This window comes from Alosa pseudoharengus, unplaced genomic scaffold, assembly GCF_046254945.1.
Source record: "Alosa pseudoharengus isolate Yale_2024_CS ecotype anadromous, Long Island Sound unplaced genomic scaffold, YU_APseudo_1.1 YU_APseudo_1.1_scf_2, whole genome shotgun sequence".
In the NCBI taxonomy this organism is placed as follows: domain Eukaryota; kingdom Metazoa; phylum Chordata; class Actinopteri; order Clupeiformes; family Clupeidae; genus Alosa; species Alosa pseudoharengus.
Genome location: NW_027468663.1, coordinates 33,538,254 through 33,556,857, shown reverse-complemented (window position 1 = coordinate 33,556,857; position 18,604 = coordinate 33,538,254). Strand labels below are relative to the sequence as shown.

Below are 18,604 nucleotides of genomic sequence, written 5' to 3'. Positions count from 1 at the left end.
GGTCAGTTATTTTATCCACCTGGTGCAAAAATGTATCTTATTAGCCTGGTATGCCCACCTATGGATCACTGATGGCAGTCTGGCTCGCCAGCGGAGGATGGAGTATTATTTATTTAAGATCAGGGAACTGGTCAGGGAAATATGATGGGTGTGTGGCGCGCGTCTTCACAATCACCATGCTTCGAGAAGCACGAGCCAGGTTACAGGTGTGGTCTCAGATGAACGATCTTCGGATCCCTCTCTAGGGTTCGGTTTCACCTACGCGTCTTACTTAAAGAGCCTGATCTGTATCCAGTGCTTGAAACGCTTACGTCATTATATGAGATCTTGTACCTAAAAAAAACAGAGACAAAGACTTATTGGCATATTAATGTATTCCTGTTAGTTCACAGTCATTGTGTCACTCTGATAGTGTGACATGTTTGATGAAAGAAAAATCTGAGGACCTGAGAAAGACTATGTTGGAGTGCACCTGTGTTTATCTTGTCCTCCACTCTGCCTCTTTTGTAGGATTTGGGGAAATGATGGTGAAGAACAAAGTAAAAACACCTGCCAAAGCAAAGAGCAAGAGACTAACAGTGGCTGTTCAGAGCCGCCCAAAGGTCACCCCAAATGCTACAGACCCCACCCATACTACACTCTCACACGCAAAGAAGTCTCATGTAAAAGCACCTTCAAATTCCACAGCACACACATCACACACTACATACTCTCTGACACCCTCACAAACCGCATCCTCTCTTACCATGCCCTCAGGTGTGACACAGGATGTAAGCCCAAGTGCCACAAACATGGGCTCTACCTCCTCATACACCCTAGAACTCACTCTGCCTACCGTCTCCAGCTCCACCAACTCCCACCATACAGACTCCACCATGCCTGCTGCTGAGGCACAGTCAACTCCTGACCCTGAACAGCAGTCTTCTCCGTCAGGGTGGGAGCAGTGCAGCCCAGATGCTCTCAGCCAATGGGGTGCTGTCGCAGATCGCGTTTACGTCCATGCGGCAGCCATATTTGACCACGCACGCGACGAGAAGCCAGGTGGCTTAGGACTCGTACGGTATGGACAGAAGAGTGAGAGTCCACCCTGCTCACCCCCAGCCAGCTCAGCCCAGGAGCAGCACCAGGCCTACAAGCTGGCGTTCAACAGTCTCAAGTGTGAGTGAGTGCTTACTTTTCTAGCTTTTACCTCATTCTTAACACTGGACTGGTGGAGGATTTTGTCATGAAATCCCCACCATGGAAACTGCCTAAGAAGCAGCTTGCTGATGCATCAACAAATTCTAATTCTATGAATGTGTTGAAGAAACCTAGAATATTATGAGTTATGCTTACCATCTGGCCGAGAACATAATCATTCCGTCTCTGTCTGTCCTTCAATAATAAAGCCATGGAGCAGAGGAGGACAGAGAAGAAAGATGTAGAAGATAAAATATGGGGAGAGAATTAAACTGAAAGATGGAAAGCTAACTGAGCTTCCATGTTATATTTATGGTCTTCAATTGAGACTCAAGAGGCTGAACCACTAATGCTGCTGGAGGAAGTCGATGGAGCTTCTAAGGTAGCAACTGAAGGATGCCTGGGGTGAACAAAGTGGCCAACAGAATGGACAGGCCAAGGCTAGGGTTGAAGTAGGTCATCCCTGGGATCGGGGCAACCTGGGGTAGGGCTACACTGACCTCACAGACAAGGGCCTTAAGAGAGCTCTCTCTCTAGAGCTCTCATCAGCCACAGGTGGAGTTTCTTTCACTCCAGCAGCTTTGGTCCCAGCCACATGCCTCTTCAGCTGGACCAGGAGGTGCTTACACTCCCTCTCGAAGTAGGGACTAGCGAACACCTGCATGTAACAAGAGAGAGAAAAACAAACAGTGATCACTCAAAAAAACATTAGGTTTAACTTTAGAAATAAGCATTTAAGAATTTAGCCTAATAATTCAGCTTTTGAGGAGTTTGTATTGTGTGTATCAAACAACCAGACCATCAAGCAGAATTTTGTCAAAGTAGAGTCTTGCTAGTGTTCTGATTCTAGGGTTGCCATGGTGAAAACGTCATGAAGACTGTGCGCTTTTTTCTGAACAAAATCTGGCGGCATGCAGATGCTATTGACAAACAAGACAAGACTATTTTTCTCTCATACATACAATGTGTTTGATCCTTCCCATGAAGATAGAATTGTTCAATATACTCTTTTGACTGGAAAAACCTGCAAGCCATCATTATTCAATATCCACATGGGTCACTTGGTCTGTGTTGTAGTTACAGTAGAATAGCTGACTGGTGCTCAGTCTCCTTATCACAACATGGGCAAGTCGGCCCTGTGGCCTCCAACTACTGTCCTAGAGACTTGGTGCCTGTATGGTGGCTAAACCCTGAACCACTACTAGTTGGTAGCTGGTAGATTATATAGTCTAGGAAAGGCAGACTACATTTTGCTGTTTGAATCACTAGTTGCAAAGCTCCACTAATTGAGCGTGCTGCCGTAATGAGTACTGCAGTATGTAATCCGTGCACTTTGCCATACTCCACAGATCAAGAGCTTCTGGAGAATGTCATAATTGACAGCTGCTTGTGTCGTTCTCAGACTCTGGTGAGATTAATGTTTGTCATATACACATATTATATATATACACATTTACCTAAAAGCACACATTCACACGCGTTTTTAAATTATTATTATTGATTAAGCCTAAATACAATAATATGTAATGTTTTCTGTAAGGTTTTCTGTAACCATAATATGAGGCAACGATGTGAGGTGTAATAGTGCTGATAATACATGCTCTGTGTGTGTGTGTGTGTGTTTGTGTGTGTGTGTGTGTGTGTGTTTGTGTGTGTGTGTGCGTGTGTGTGTGTGTGTGTGTTTACATACAGCCAGATGATCTAATGGGTTTGGTCATGGTCATGTTGTTTGACCTCATGGACAGGAAGTTCCTGCCCAGAGAACCTATCAGAGCAGACAAGGAGGACCCCATGGGGGAGGTCAAGCAGGTAGAAGCTTGTCTTCTCAGGTGTGTGAGATTTTTTTAAACTTTTACTGTTTTTACAAAGTAGCGCTCAGACAGTGACAATCCGCAGCAATTACTTCAAATATGCTGTGGTCTGCTTTTCATTTAATGCATTTTTTAGCAGAAACAAAGTTCTTCCTGTGTGTGTGTGTGTGTGTGTGTGTGTGTTAATGGTATATGTAAAACTGTGTGAATCTAAAGCCTATAGTCAGTTCTGCAGTTGAATGTTCATGCTTCACACACATCAATAAATCTCTCTCTTTCTCTCTATTTGTTTGCGTATGTGTCTGTGTGGCCTAAGATTTAAGACGAAGCTGGCGGCCTCCCTTGCCCGTCTCAGGATTAAAGGAAACCTGCTGACCATAGCTGATACCCTGCCTGACAGAGTGAAAATTAAAGACGAAAGAGCACACACACTACCAGTCCACGCATGGGTTAACACACTTAAGAGCAGGTGCAGACGGATTCAACACCAGCACTCGATTACACTTCTAGCATTATCACATTTATTATATTGTTTATACTACAGTATATCCATTCTTTGTGTCATGCATTTTTTCTTGTTGTTCATTCAAAAATTTACACAAGCATTGATGGCTGTCTAGGAATATATTTCCATAATCACTGTAGCTCTCATGAATGCATATTTGTCCAAAAGCCATCATTTCCTTTGTTTGTTGTGTCTGTGCCACTGTAGCATTGAGGAAGTGTGTGAGCAGCTACAAGCTGTGGGTTTCTCCGAGGTGGAGTCGCCTACCTATGGTCCTGGTTTGTTGTTCTGGAGGGATGTACACTGCTCCGATGTGCTGGTGTTCCCCTTACACACCAAAGCCCAGCTGGTGAACTCTCTGCTTAGCAGAGAGTGTATTCTCAACATACAGGTACCGCACATCAGCTCACACTGTAGACATGAACACAGGATGCCATCACTCAGTCTCAGAGTTGGAGCACTGTGGCTGGCCTGCTCATTTCTGCCTGTGTGTATAGGGTAAGTCTCGGAGTCTGGCAGCATGGGCCGTGTGTCCCTTGTTGGAGGGGGATAGTGAGGTGCTAATGGTGGGGTCCTTCTCGGCACTCACCGTGGCTCATATAGCCGTCCTGGCCAATGCCCGTTCAGCCAGAGTTCTTGTGTGTGGGGTGCCCCCCAACAGCAGTCAGAGGAAGGAGCTGCAGAGGCTCATGTCCATTATGGGATGTAAAAGTAAGCCTCCCATTCTCTCGTTCATGTTTCAGTTTCTCTCTCTCTCCTCTTTCTTATCCCATTTGGGAAGTTGCTCAGCATGACATCACCCGTGGACCTGAGTCCTTTTCCATGCATGCCAATCTTAATGCATTTTGCATGTATCCTGGAATTCTGTTATCAGTCCACTCTCGGGCACCCGGCTGCCACCGCCCTCCCCTTCATGTTGTCCCACAGCCCATATTGATCTGTATGCCAGTGCAGACAGGGTGATATGTGGTCTCTGTCCACCCAGGGTCTGCCGCTGTGCAAATCACAGGGGCCTTGAGGGATATGGTGTGGCCAGAGTGTGGACGCAGAGGCAGCCAATTTAGCCACGTCTCCTCTCTCACACAATCAATATGTATTACACATTCTCTCTCTGTCCCTCTAGCACACACTCTTCTTTTCCCCTCACATACGTAGACATAAAGGCTTCCCTTCTGTCCCTGTCCCTACCAGAACATGCCCACATACAGTATTTTTTGATAAATGAATAAATGTACTCTTTGTGTGTGCGTGCGTGCGTGCGTGCGTGCGTGCGTAGATGTGAGGCTGCTGAGTGAGAGCTTTGTGGAGATGGATGAGTGGGATGTGCGGATGCAGAAGGTGAGAGTGGTGCTGCTGCTGCCTCAGTGTTCCACCTCAGCACTCAGCAACCCCGTGGAGCACATCATTACTGAGAACGGAGGTACCCACCACACACACACACACACACACACACACACAGGCACATTATTATTATTATTGATATTTTTATATTTCTATATTTCATGAATTCCTTGAACAGACCACCAGATTTCATAGGTACACCCTGATATGGCAATTACTGTAATAGAAATCTAATAATGAAACGATAGAGGAAATACTGAGTAATAATACGGCAGAAGTTTGTTCACATTAATTCCAGGGCTGTAGTGGAGGCTAAACGCAAATAAACACAGTTTATCCACCTCTGACATTTCAGAAATAGAGTTTATCCACCTCTTATTAGAGTTTATCCACCTCTCAAAAAAGTTTATTCACCCATTGCAACTTTTTACATAAAAAAAAAAATCACACTGTATTATCCACATTCACAATATGTTCACTCATCAACACTCTAGGAACCATTTAATACCACTGGTATTCGTATAAACATTGGACAATAAACTCCACCATCATCAAACATGTTCTGAATGCCTTTTTAAACAAATCTAATACTGCATGGCGCAGTCCACCTTACTGTGATTACAGAATTCATAGTTTACTTATTTTACCACTACACCCCTGATTATGCCAGTATGTACAGAATGGATAAGAAATTCATGTATGAACATAATGAATATATCAAGGTATCAAATGACTGTCTATTATGCACACTCATGCTTGTGTGATCCATATTCTTAAGAGATTTTAATGATGTAGCCATGTTGTCCAAAAAGACCTTTATAGATGTTTATCACTGGCTGCTCTGGCTTGTTATTTGACAGTGTAATCAGTGTATAGTGTATGAACACCAGAGATAGGGGTCCATCTTCCATGGGTCTTTCTTTATGTGTGTCCAGATAGAAGTCTGCTGCACTGTCTGTCTCGAGGAGCAGTGACTCAGAGCAAGTTGGACACACTGACCAGCAAACAGACACGAGACCTCAGCCATGCACTCAGTTGTAAGTATCACCCTCTCTCTCTCTCTCTATTTTTCTCTCCATCTTTCTCTATCTTTCTGTCTCCCTCTCTCCCTCTTTCCCTTTCTTTTTCTATCTCTTTCTCTTTAATTTACATGCACATCCATAAACTGATATCAGGTTATGGTGCCGTTGAGGCTTGTTCTGACAGGTAAGTAGGTGGACTTCACTACTGATAGCCCTACACTACTGATAGTGTCCCTGACAATGTTGATATATTAAGTTGAGAGGGGGTTGTTGTTTAATCTTGGTAAACTCATAAAGCATGAGTGTGTGCGTGTGTGTCTGTGTTCACTCTTCCTATTTCCCACATAGAGTGTTATGCACCTGTAATATTATGCACTTTGTTAAATTGAAAAGTATAACGTGAGAACACCAGATAGCCCCTCGCTACACAGACATCCACACAAATAAACACAACACATTCACAGACCACTTCTTTTTGTGGAACTCGTTCCCTGACCTACTTTCCTGATAAAAATAGCTCCTGTGTGGATGTAGCAGTACGATGTGTTTTGTGTGAGTGCGTGTGTGTGCGTGTGTGTGCGTTTGTGTGTGTGTGTGTGTTTTTTGTGTGAGTGTGTGCGTGTGTGGAGCTGACTGTCTTTTGAACACCAGTTCCCAAGGTGCATGCAGTGGTTTACTGCACATGCTCAGAGAGGGCCGAGGAGAATGAAGTTCTTGTGCAGAGAGTGCTGGAGAAAACAGAAACCCGCCCAAAACTCATACAATTCAGGTACACACACACACACACACACACACACACACACACACACACACACATACATTGACAGTCTGGAATGTAGTGCTATTTTTATCTCAGAGAAATCTGAATTATTTATGTAGTCCTGTGGTTGTTCAGTGTGTTGCATCCCACTGCAGATATTGTTTCCTCCCTTGTATACATGTCAGGTAGTATATTTCCATAGATAAAACGCAGTGACCTCATTTTCAGCATAAGGAGTGCTCTCATCCATAAAAGATCTGACTGAGTCAAGATTCACCAGGCATGAACTCTCCTTACCACACCTCATGTTGGTCCTACCATAGATACAGTCTATGGGTCCTACAGTAGCACAATCCACACATATTAGATCACTGATCAGGTGAAATCTAGCAGAAATGGACAGCAAGAGTTGGTTTGCTGTGTGATCTGCCTAATAGTAATCTTTGCACTCTGTTCCACCTCCAGGCTAATCCCTCCAGGTTTGGGCTGTGGGTCAGAACAGACGTCTCTCAGACTGGAGCCATCTGAGTTCAGTAACGGCTGCTTTCTATGTGTACTCGCTAGAGAGGTGAGAGCACACACACACACACACACACACACACACACACACACACACACACACACACACACACACAAACACTGTATCTCTCAAACATGCATATGCACCACTGTGGCTGCTCTGCTCTGCTGTTGTAGCAGGTGGAGGTGAGAGTGAATAATTTACATCTATGTCTCAGCACATTATCATCATACAGTCCATTTTTGTCCCCCCTCCCCTCACACACACACACACACACACACATACACATACAAAGCCTTAAAGCCTTAATCTCACTGGACAACACACACTTCTGCATCTCTCTAAACATACACATTATAGTTATGTATAGAGGTGTTAGTGTGTTTTAAAATTGTGTGTGTATGCGTGTGTTAGCCTGACCCCTCTAAGGTAGAGTCAGCACAGGATGTTTTGGCCCGAGCTGTGGCTAAAGGGCTGCTGGAAGGTTTCGTGGCACCCCTGCCCACCCGCAAGGACAAGCGGCGGCACCACGTGAAGGCCCCCCCCATGTCTCTTCCCCCTGTGCTCCTGGAGCCCGTGGAGCTGGCTGAGCCCACCTCTCCTCCCTCCCCCTGCCCAGCGTCTGCCACCCTCAGTGGGGATACCACTGGCAGAGTGGTTGTGTTGTCCTCGGACGTCCTGCAGACCACTAAACCACGGAGAAAGCACCAGCACTCCAAAGCACCACGTCACCAGCACAGCCACAAAAAGCACACCAGGAAACGCAGCAAAGGCCCAGCCCAGCACAGAGCACCTAGAGGGCCCAGAGCACTATCATCTAAGCAAGGGGTACTGAAGCCAGGACAGGAAGTACTCTTGTCTGGAAAGGAGCTGGTTACTTCTAAACAGGAAGTGATGAAACCAGGCCAGGAAGTATGTCTGAAGGACAAAGTCACATCCAGTCATGAATTACAGGAACAAATCAGGAACCCAAAACAGGATGTGCGTTCCTCAAAGAACCGGCTTACTTCAGTGCCTGATGTGCTGAACTTCAGACAGACCATCTCACCAGGAAACAAACTGGTTACCTCCACACCCCATACCAAAAAGTCCAGAGGAGGAGTGATCTCAGCAGGAAGGAGAGGGTCTGTGTCCAGACAAGAGGAGCAAAGGGCAGATCAAGAGAAGGAACTGATTGTTTCTAGACATGGTGTGGTGAAGGCCACGTGTGAAATAGGCAGAAAAGAGGGGAGGTCCACACCGAGCAGTCGTAGGCAGGAGGCTGTGCGGCCGGTGGAGCTGGTCCTGCCCCCTCTCTGCCTGAGTCAGACTCGCTTCCCTCCCTCCCTCTCTCGCCTCATGTCCTCCTCCTCTCAGTTCTCCAACTCCAACTCCTCCATCTCCAGCAGAACCAGCTCAGTCCACTGGAACACATAGTCTCCCCAGGCCCGCTGAGCTCATATTGCATTGATTCATTTTTCAACACTCCGTCACAGCTGGCTTTGCTTTGACACCCAGCGTCTTGGCACATCTGTGCAGACCACACAATCCATTCAGCTGTTCTCGTGTTCCACATAGCAACATGCCTGTGACTGATATGGAATGCAACGTTTTAAGGACATGAAATGATTTAAGGACATTTAAGGACATTGGGCCTCATTCACCAACCATTCTTACGAAGAAATTTGTTTTTAAAACCCACTTACAGAGTTTTTACATTCTTACACACATTTGAGAACTGACTTGTTTGTGCAAAATAAATGGTTATTGCATTTTCATCATATCTGCAGGTGTAAAATATAATAGAATTTAAATGACAACTATATATTTTATCATTTATGATATTTTTCACTTTTTTTCACTCATTTACTGTTCAATTTCCTGCAGCAGTGCTTTCATTTCAAAGCATGTGTCACAGTAATCATATTGTCTTGCTCATGTAGTGTATAATATACGGTAGAAATGAAAGCTAGTACTTCAGCCTCAATTTGTGTGTGGCATTGACCTATGCCTAATGGGGTTTATCTATGCTAATTAAGAACAATTGGCACACCCTGTCAACTCAAGAAGAAATGGGATTCAGCATGATAAGAAAGAAACTGCGAACGCTTCTGAGGTTTAGGACCTTCTTAAGAACACAGTTAAGAAAAGTCTTAGGAAGATATTGGTGAATGAGGCCCATTGTCTTCACCGCATACACCTATAGCATTGATGATTTTAAATCATTTTGTGTTTCTTTAGTATTTCATAGCACAATTAACTCCACAATGTGCCATGTTAGTTTTGAATATGCTCTTTATTTGCACAGGTTACATTTATATGGTGTACAAATCAGTGACCAGCTGAACAAGCCCATGTTGGTTTGTGTACATGTGTGTGGGACAACTGTGCGCCCATAAACAGCATTCAACACCTTGTGTGGTTAAATCAGTTGGAGTACTTTCACTGGTGAATCAGCAACCAAAGGACACTTCAGAACAGAACATTTCCACAGAAAAGTTACCAGCAACAGTTCACTCTCACATTGGCATGTTTGTTGATTCAGATGCTGCCCTGGCTTCTGCCGTTGAAACACGGTTCACTATAGAGTGATAGCAGTGAGATTTGTTAACCCAGCAGAAAAAAACAAAAACAAAAACAAAACAAATATGAAACACAAATTGTGTTCAATTGATTATTTAGGATCAATACAGGCTCACATTGATCTGACTCCTAAGGATGCATTGCAGAACTTTTCACCATGAGGGCTGAAAATCACGTCTCTTTTCATTCACCAGCGCCTGGCAGTGTTGTCAATCACAAGAAACCCAGCTAATTAAAACAGGAACATCTATAGAAACGGCAAAACACTCAGTAGAAGCATCCATTCAGCCTTCTTTAAGTTTTGGAATGCATCTTTGAGGAACCTTAAAGTATCACATTAAATTAGTTCTTTTGTGACTGAATCCCACTAACTTGATTCTTTTTCTACACGGACTCACATTCTTTTTTGATTTATTAAGAAATTTCACAGAATCACACTAAACTCGATTAGTGGACTTAACTGGATTGAAGGCAATCTTACATTCCTTTCTCCTTAACCACAACCTGTGCTCTCTCAAACAGGCAGTCACAGACAGACAGACACCTTCGTGCTGCTTGTCTTAGAGAGCAGAGGTCATGACTTCAGCAAACCTTCCAATTACAGCACTAATACTGGGCTCCTCACAAAGCAGAGCCAATGTGCTCACAGACCGATGCTGTCAATCTCCTCCCGATGCCATTCGTTCTTCCTGTCCACTTCCCCATGAGGCCCATAGACAGAGAACGGTGGGAAGAGGCCATCAGTGACTTTGGACCAGGCTTCAGTGGCTGCTTTTAGCCCAGTTCCATTCAGAGTGGTGGCATCGGTTACTGCTGAGCCTGTCCAGTTTATGCACCATTTCTGCTTTGTCCACATTAGAATGGATACAAGTATGAGGTGGCGAGTTTAGGAGTCAAAGCCTAAAAAGATTTGGCTGCTCAACATAACCAAAAAAACAAAACAAAAACAGCTTATATAACCCATATAAAAGAGAATAAATAAAATAAAATATCACTTCTGTTCTTTACTGACTCTGGGACATGCAAGGCAAGGTGATGCTCATATCCAAAGAATGCATAGATAGATGCTCAGTCATTGTCTACTTTAGCCTTAATAATAACCACAAAATAAAATTATATCAACAATCTTCATCTCCTTCTCACATCGATCATCTGTCCATTTTTGTTTTATCTACAACACATACACTGATATTTTACACTTTGGCCAGAGTTTAAGTGTTCCACAAGCAAGGCTTTCTTTTGCAGGAAACAAGATTTGTTATGAAAGAAAAGAAAATAAACAAACAAACAAACAAAATGAATAGTTTATAATAGGGTAAACAAATGCAGTGTTTTATATATATTTATATATAGCTATGTACACACACGCACGCACACGCACACACACACACACACACAGCTTTTTCACATAAACCCTCTGTCAGAGGGGAGAAGGAGGGCAGGAGTGCTACAGAGAACAGAAGGGACCACTGGGAGAGAGGGGCACAACCAGATACGGAGAGAGAGAGAGAGAAAGAGAGAGGGGCACAACCAGATACGGAGAGAGAGAGAGAGAAAGAGAGAGGGACACAACCAGATACGGAGAGAGAGAGAGAGAAAGAGAGAGGGGCACAACCAGATACGGAGAGAGAGAAAGAGAGAGGGGCACAACCAGATACGGAGAGAGAGAAAGAGAGAGAGAAAGAGAGAGGGACACAACCAGATACGGAGAGAGAGAAAGAGAAAGAGAGAGAAAGAGAGAGGGACACAACCAGATACGGAGAGAGAAAGAGAGACACAACCAGATACAGAGAGATAGAGAGAGAAAGAGAGAGGGACACAACCAGATACAGAGAGAGAGAAAGAGAGAGGGACACAACCAGATACAGAGAGAGAGAGAAAGAGAAATAGCTGAAGAGTATTGTATTGTCTGTTTAAATGCATTGTGTTCAGGACTGAAGCGTAGTGTGGATTAAAACCTGCCTAACCACCCATCCACTCATGCAGTGCTGTCACTAGTACGGTTGACACAGAGATTGACATTAAACACTCAGATTTGTCAGCGCATGTTTGTGTGTTGTTGTCTATGGGAGGCTGCAGGCGGATGTTAGACTGTGTGAGTTTTCCATGTGGTCCACCTGTCCGTTGTCCATCTGTCCCTCGTGTCTCAAAGAGAGACAGGCCTGTTCCTTAGGGTGAGGCGGGGTTGGGTCAGGAGTGGGGTTGGGGAGGAGAGGTCAAGGAGTGGGGTTGGGGAGGAGAGGTCAACTAGACCGAAGGTGAGAGTTGACCCTCACTGTGTGTGTTCTAGGTAATGGGTAGACGATGGTGCCAGGTCACCAGTGGGTCACTTTGGGGGACAGCCTTCCACTCCCCTGCACTCTGCTCCTCGTCTCCTCATGTCTTTGTTTTCGCTCCTTCTTGTCTGACATATGTACAGATGAGCAGGTCTGTGGGGCGGGGTCAGTGGTTAAGAGGTTGAGGTTAAAGGTCATGGCTGGAGATGGGCAGTGGAGGGGGGGGGGGGGGGTTGGGGATTTTACTGGGGCTGCTCTTGCAGGGGTCTCTTCTGCTTGAGCGTGTCGATGAGGGAGAGCACGCCACGCTTCACGCTGGTGGATACGCGCCGCGACACCGAATCAGGAGGGGGCGCCGCTCCACACGGCCGCTGAGACGGAGGACGAGCCACCAGACACTTCTGATACCGCAGCTGGACACACAGACAGACAGACAGAGAGAGACAGACAGACAGAGAGACAGGGAGAACAAGGAGAGTGAGACAGGTAGATGCAGAAAATAGGGAAGACTGTCTTTTGAGAGACTTCAACATGAAGTGTCCCTTTTTTTACATAGCTGTGATGTAAAGGTGATGTTGTGTTAAGTGTGTTCTCCTCACCATACATGCTGCCTGCACGGCCTCTGACACGCTCCCAGCGTTGGGCTCACACCAGAATGCGTGACACTCAAAGTGCTGGTTGCCCGTGTCCATGATGAAGGCGAAGGCGTGGACGTCGTGCCCAACCCCCATGAAGGAGAGGAAGCGCACACGACACTCCACCAGCACCTCCTCATCCTCCTGACAAACACACAGCACAGCACAACTCTGAGACACACACTCACACACACTGCACAAATAGGGGGCTGCTTACAAAAACACACGCTTGAATTAGGTTTTAAATGTATGCTACTGCTTGCATTGGCATGCTTGAGATGTTGAATGACACCTCAGATGGTGGATGAAGTCTGAGAGAGCATGTGAGTAGTGTCTTGCCTTGTCTTTAATGACAGTGACAGTGGCATCAGCTACATTCAGCATGACTGGGCTCCAGGTGTCACGCGGTGCTGTCATCAGGCTGTCTATGGCATCATTTAGAATGTCCATACCTGCAGGAGAGCGGTTTCAAGCGATGGTGAATACAACAGACGAGTGCGTTTAAGCAATAAGGATCCAGTGATTTTACAACCTAAAAGTGCCTAAACCCCCCTTAGCTGTTCTAAAATCACTGGAACATACAGCCTTGCAGGGCTTATTGGTTTTCTAAAACAGTTACTACATAAAGTTGGCAAGATTTCATAAAATAAAGGCACAGAAACTATAAATTGAATGATTTATTCATTGATAATCATTCTTCTGCCAAGAAATATATTTCTTCTATCGGAATGGTTGCAAAGCGAGACGCAGCCACTCTAACTTTCTATATCAATTGGTGGCGCAGTAGTATAGAATGAAATCGGTCAATGTAAAGGGTTATGTAGGGTTTCTGTACTCACACATACCAATGGGTCTGGCCACTTGCATCACCCCCAGATACAGAACCTGGAACTTCTGCACAAGTTCAGTCTTTGGAGTGGGGAACTCAGCTGTAGAAAAACATGGATAAAAAGAAATCAATCATCAGTGCTGTCCAAGTGAATAGTAAATGAAATAAACAATAAAAAAGCGACGCAATTAATAAAGAGATGTCTATGATTGTCTTTTCACATTTTTGGAAAAAAATTGAAATGTCATTGTAATTCTAATTTAAATGACGGGCTAAGCACAAAGTCTAACAAGAGTTAATTTAATAACTTCTGTTGTTAGTCACAAATGGAGATGATCTTAGCTACTGTAGTTACATAGCAGTAACAGTTATAACACATCCAGACATACACACGTGTAGTTCAGACTCACACTTTCTGGGTGTAGCTTACCTGCAAGAGGGAGATCTATTCCTGTCTGTCGCTCATGCAGGGCTCCACCCACGGCTGCTTTTGCAAGCTTGCGCTCCGCCATGATCTATACACACACACACACACACACACACACACACACACACACACACACATTTTATTTACGTTGAGATGTTGGGGTTTTTGTACTTATAAATATGCATTGTTTCTTTCATCTCTAACAAGTTCACCAACAGCAAGAAAACTAAATTAGCATTTGTGACTCTCCAGTGGAAAGAAGAAATCTGCAGTAGGGTTAGATCAGGCATCCAACATGCATTCTTTGGTGATGTAACGCCACAGAAACTATCATATTTGTGCCACTGAATCTCTGGGTTTGTGCACATTAGCTACAGTGACCCACAGGCTCAGATGACAGCCATGATCTTTCCCTTTCTCTCTCCTGCCTAGATATCGGAGCTAGTTCTGAGACTCTGACTGGTCTCCCTTCTCAGACCCCCATAAACCATTTAGACATGAGTTGAAATGCACATAACAGTGCTTACAGACTAATCGTAAGGCATGGGAATGAGGGGACAGATTGGAGAGTGGGGGCAGGAGTAGGGAACACAAGAGGAGTAAACATGGAGTAAACCTGAGTAGAGTGGGAGGGAGGAGTAGGGAACACAAGAGGAGTAAACATGGAGTAAACACTGAGGTATTCTAATTAAGGTAGGGCATTCCACGCATCATCCATTGGAAACTGTGCAGTCAGGTGCTTCTCAGTAGGACAAGAAGCTTTAAATTGAAGGAAGGGAGCTGGAGCACACTGATCACTTGCAGTCTTTTATTTTGGTGCAAACAGACTAACGTTTCGACACAACTGTGTCTCCCTCAGAGTCAACTGAGTGAGGGCAGGAGTAGGGAACACAAGAGAGGAGTGAACATGGAGTAAGACTGAGGCATAGTAGAGTGGGAGGGAGGAGCAGAGGCAGCAGCTCTCTTACCCGGGAGCAGATCTCGTGTAGACTGGTGGCAATGGCTTTGGCAGGTGTGTCACAGCGGAACACATGACATTTCAGAATACGGGTGTCCTTGTCTCGTGCTACATACGCAAAATCCCTGTGAAGGCAAACACACAAAATTAAGATGTCATGACTTTTTTTTTGGCCGATGCTGAAATGACATGTCTGTTATTCTAAACAAAGAGTCTCATATATAATGAATAAGGCTATAACTGCATAAAGGCTGATCAGATGAGGGTGTGGTGTTTGACCAATTATTTTATTTGAGTGTGTGTGTGTGTGTGTGTGTGTGTGTGTGTGTGTGTGTGTGTGTGTGTGTGTGTGTGTGTGTGTGTGTGTGTGTGTGTGTGTGTGTGTGTGTGTGTGTGTGTGCATGAGTGTGAGTGTGTGTGTGTGTGTGTGTGTGTGTGTGTGTGTGTGTGAATGAGATCAAAAGCCTTGATGACAAACGAGCTGCCCTTTAACACTGAATGAACACTGAAATAAATCAATACATCCTTGACACGCATAAAAGGGCCCTGGGGAGACGAGTGACATGTCAAACATTCAGATGGAGGAAGTGCCAAAGAAGAAAGACCAGCAGTGCACAGGAGGAAGAATAATGGCTTTACCTCTCTCTGAATCCATGACAGCAGTAGAACAGAGAAAGAAGATTAGAGACATACAGCATATCTCACACATACACATACACACACACACACACACACACAAACACACTTACTTAGACACTTACACACACAGACACTTTCCATTGAAAGCACTGTGAGAATACTGTGAGTATTTCTACACTAAGCTAAAATGCAATACCTTGAAATGACCCCTGCACACACACACCCACACCCACCCACACACACACACACACACACACACACACACACACACACACACACACATACACACACACACTGCTTCATAAGACCTAAATTAGCCTCTCCAATAATAGCTCTTCCCACTATTATCTAAACAGAGCAGAAATGCAGTATAGTTAAACACTGTTTTGCCATTCACTCTCTCACTCTCTCCATCTCCCTCTCTCACACACCACCAACTCATACAGTATACAATACACAGCTGCAACCGATACACTCTTCTACACCAGTAAGAGAAAGAGAGAGAAATCAAAGAAAGAAAGAGAAGGAAAAATGGCATCCCACTCACAAAAGAGGCACGTGTGTGTTTGAATTAATCCTTCATCTAGGCACTAGCATGATGTTAACGCAGCTCGTCTCCATTCCCACATGAAGCACAACACAAGCTCTGCGCTCCTGCTGTCCGTCCTCATTAGACCCCTCTTCTCTCCTCTCCTCTCCTCTGCGCTCTTCTTTCTCTCCCCTCCCCTCCCCTCCCCTGCTCTGTGCCCTTCTTCCTCTCCTCTTCTCCTGCCTCCCTTCCCCTGCACTTCTGTGTCACTACGGCAACCTCTAACTGAAACACTCTACTTTGGTCTTGGCACCCAATTGTGCTGCCCCCCCTCAAAGAAAGATTGAGGGAATGATGGAGAGCAAATGAGAGAGAGAGAGAGAGAGATATATAAATATGGGGGAGTTGGTGTGCCCTGCATCACACACACAAAAACACACACACACTTGGTTCAGTCCCACAGCGACTCTGTGACAAATGGTGTGCAGCTCTCTCTGCTGGTTAGACTGCAATACTGCGCTGAACAAGAACTGCGCACACACACACACAAAACTGTGCTTTCACTTGCAGATTCATAGCCACCTGCACAACTGTTATCTTAGAACCCCCCCCCCCCATCTCTCCCACACACACATTCCTGCATCACCCGCTGCAACTGTCTGAGGCTCAGCACGGTATAAAAATTTCAGGAGCACTCTGGGCTTTTTATCAATCTTTCATTCATGTCCTCTTTACACATTCCCCTCCCACAATCATTACTTCTGACCTCTCAGTGAGGGCTCCTCTGTGTGCGTGTGCGTGTGTTTTTATTCAACACAAAAGCTCAATAAATTAAATTCTTGAGACTGACAAGAGATTTGGTCATGGCACTTAAGAGACAAATAAAGACCTTTCATAAAGACCTTTCATGATGTTTTACTGGCTCAACTTTAGCAGTGGATGAGAAACTACTCCCCATTTCAAAATGACAACCTCCACGCTCATCTTGTTGGAAGAAGGAGACAGTAAGACATATCTGGTCAATCAGCCAACAACATCTGATCACATGGGAGCATGAGTAGCAGGGACACTGGGGAGTTAGAAGCTCTGCACTCCTCTTCCCCTCTCCTCTCCTCTCCTCCCCTCTTCACTCCACTCCTCTCCTTCCTCCCTCCCCCTCTCCCGTCAGCGGTCTCCTCACCTGCCGTTGTCGCGGCCCACACCCCACACACGGATGCTGACGATGGGCTGCGAGTGCAGGACGCTGCGGTCCATTGGATCCACTAGGTTCAACAGGTTGTTCTCCAACGCCAAGTACATATCCTTCCCCTACACAAATACATATGTACATACATACAGTACACACACTAAGTACATATCGTTCCCCTACACAAATACATACATACATACAGTACTCACACTAAGTACATATCGTTCCCCTACACAAATAAATACATACAGTCCATACACTAAGTACATATCCTTCCTCTACACAAATACATACATACATACACACACACACACACACACACACATACATTTAGAATGTTCGTCTCACTATTCTTTTGTATTAGGCTACTACATTTAACATTTTAATCCAATTGAAAGGGAAATAAATACAAAAAGTACTGATACATTATCTCAGTAAAAAGAATCTCACTGAAAAGAATCTTTAAAAGAAACTTAACAACAGAAAACTGAAAATCTGGTATAAATAACTGATTAGTTTTTCTTCAAAAGTCGTGTACAGACCTCTCCCCAGATGCCCACTGTGTCTCGGATGTCATTCTTGCAGTAGGACAGCTGGCGGATGCAATTGTTCACAGCAACGCTGCTTTTTCCTGGAGCCAGGTCCTCCTCTGCCATTTCTACCCATCCAAGGGATCGCACCGCAAAACACTAAAACCACACACACACACACAATTTGTTACCATTAATACCATTACCAATACCATTCTCATTCTATTCTCCCCTCTCTCTCTCTCTCTCTGAGTCGGTATATTTCATGTAGTTCCTTTTTCTCTCCACAGTGTGGCACTTTAAATCCAGAGTTGGCAACGAAATCAATGTGCAAGTGATAAATCATGAGACAGCATGATTTCACAACTCTATGTAGAGTCTGCCTGAGCCCCGGTCTGAGTGAGCAGTAGACAAGGCTTATGTGTTGCCTTACACTTTAGCTGAGCTACGAAAAAACTGAGGTCATGCATTCAATGCATTATCCTTATAGGTACACGACCGTGTTTGCACAGTTTAGGAGCCCCCTGTGCCTGTGCCTGTGTGTGTGTGCCTGTGTGTGTGTGTGTCCGTGCGTGCCTGTGTGTGTGTGTCCGTGTGTGCCTGTGTGTGTGTGTCCGTGCGTGCCTGTGCGCATGCGTGCTGTGTGTGTGTGTCCGTGCGTGCTGTGTGTGTGTGTGTGTGTATTGCGTGGGTGTGTGCGTGTGTCCATGCATGCCTGTGTGTGTGTGTGTGTGTGTGTGTGTGTGTCTGTGTGTGTGCGTGTGCGTGTGTGTGTGTGTCCGTGTCCGTGCGTGCCTGTGTGTGTGTGTGTGTGTGTGTGTGTGTGTGTGTCTGTGTGTGTGCGTGTGCGGGTGCGTGTGTGTGTGTGTGTGTGTCCGTGCGTGCCTGTGTG

At 45.1% G+C, this 18,604-nt stretch overlaps 1 protein-coding gene across 1 annotated transcript in view; it reads right to left on the bottom strand.

Annotated features, from left to right (window-relative positions):
• Positions 1-9,394: 9,394 nt before the first annotated feature.
• Positions 9,395-18,604, bottom strand: part of apbb2b (amyloid beta (A4) precursor protein-binding, family B, member 2b) — a 35,162-nt gene continuing 25,952 nt past the window's right edge. The window contains exons 11-18 of the mRNA XM_076294700.1: positions 17,725-17,871; positions 17,174-17,301; positions 14,836-14,950; positions 13,871-13,955; positions 13,457-13,540; positions 12,951-13,063; positions 12,576-12,755; positions 9,395-12,389 (exon numbers count right to left, since the gene is read on the bottom strand). Of these exons, the coding sequence (XP_076150815.1) occupies positions 12,219-12,389; positions 12,576-12,755; positions 12,951-13,063; positions 13,457-13,540; positions 13,871-13,955; positions 14,836-14,950; positions 17,174-17,301; positions 17,725-17,871 (1,023 nt within the window). The 3' untranslated portion in view covers positions 9,395-12,218. The remainder of the gene's footprint in view (positions 12,390-12,575; positions 12,756-12,950; positions 13,064-13,456; positions 13,541-13,870; positions 13,956-14,835; positions 14,951-17,173; positions 17,302-17,724; positions 17,872-18,604) is intronic.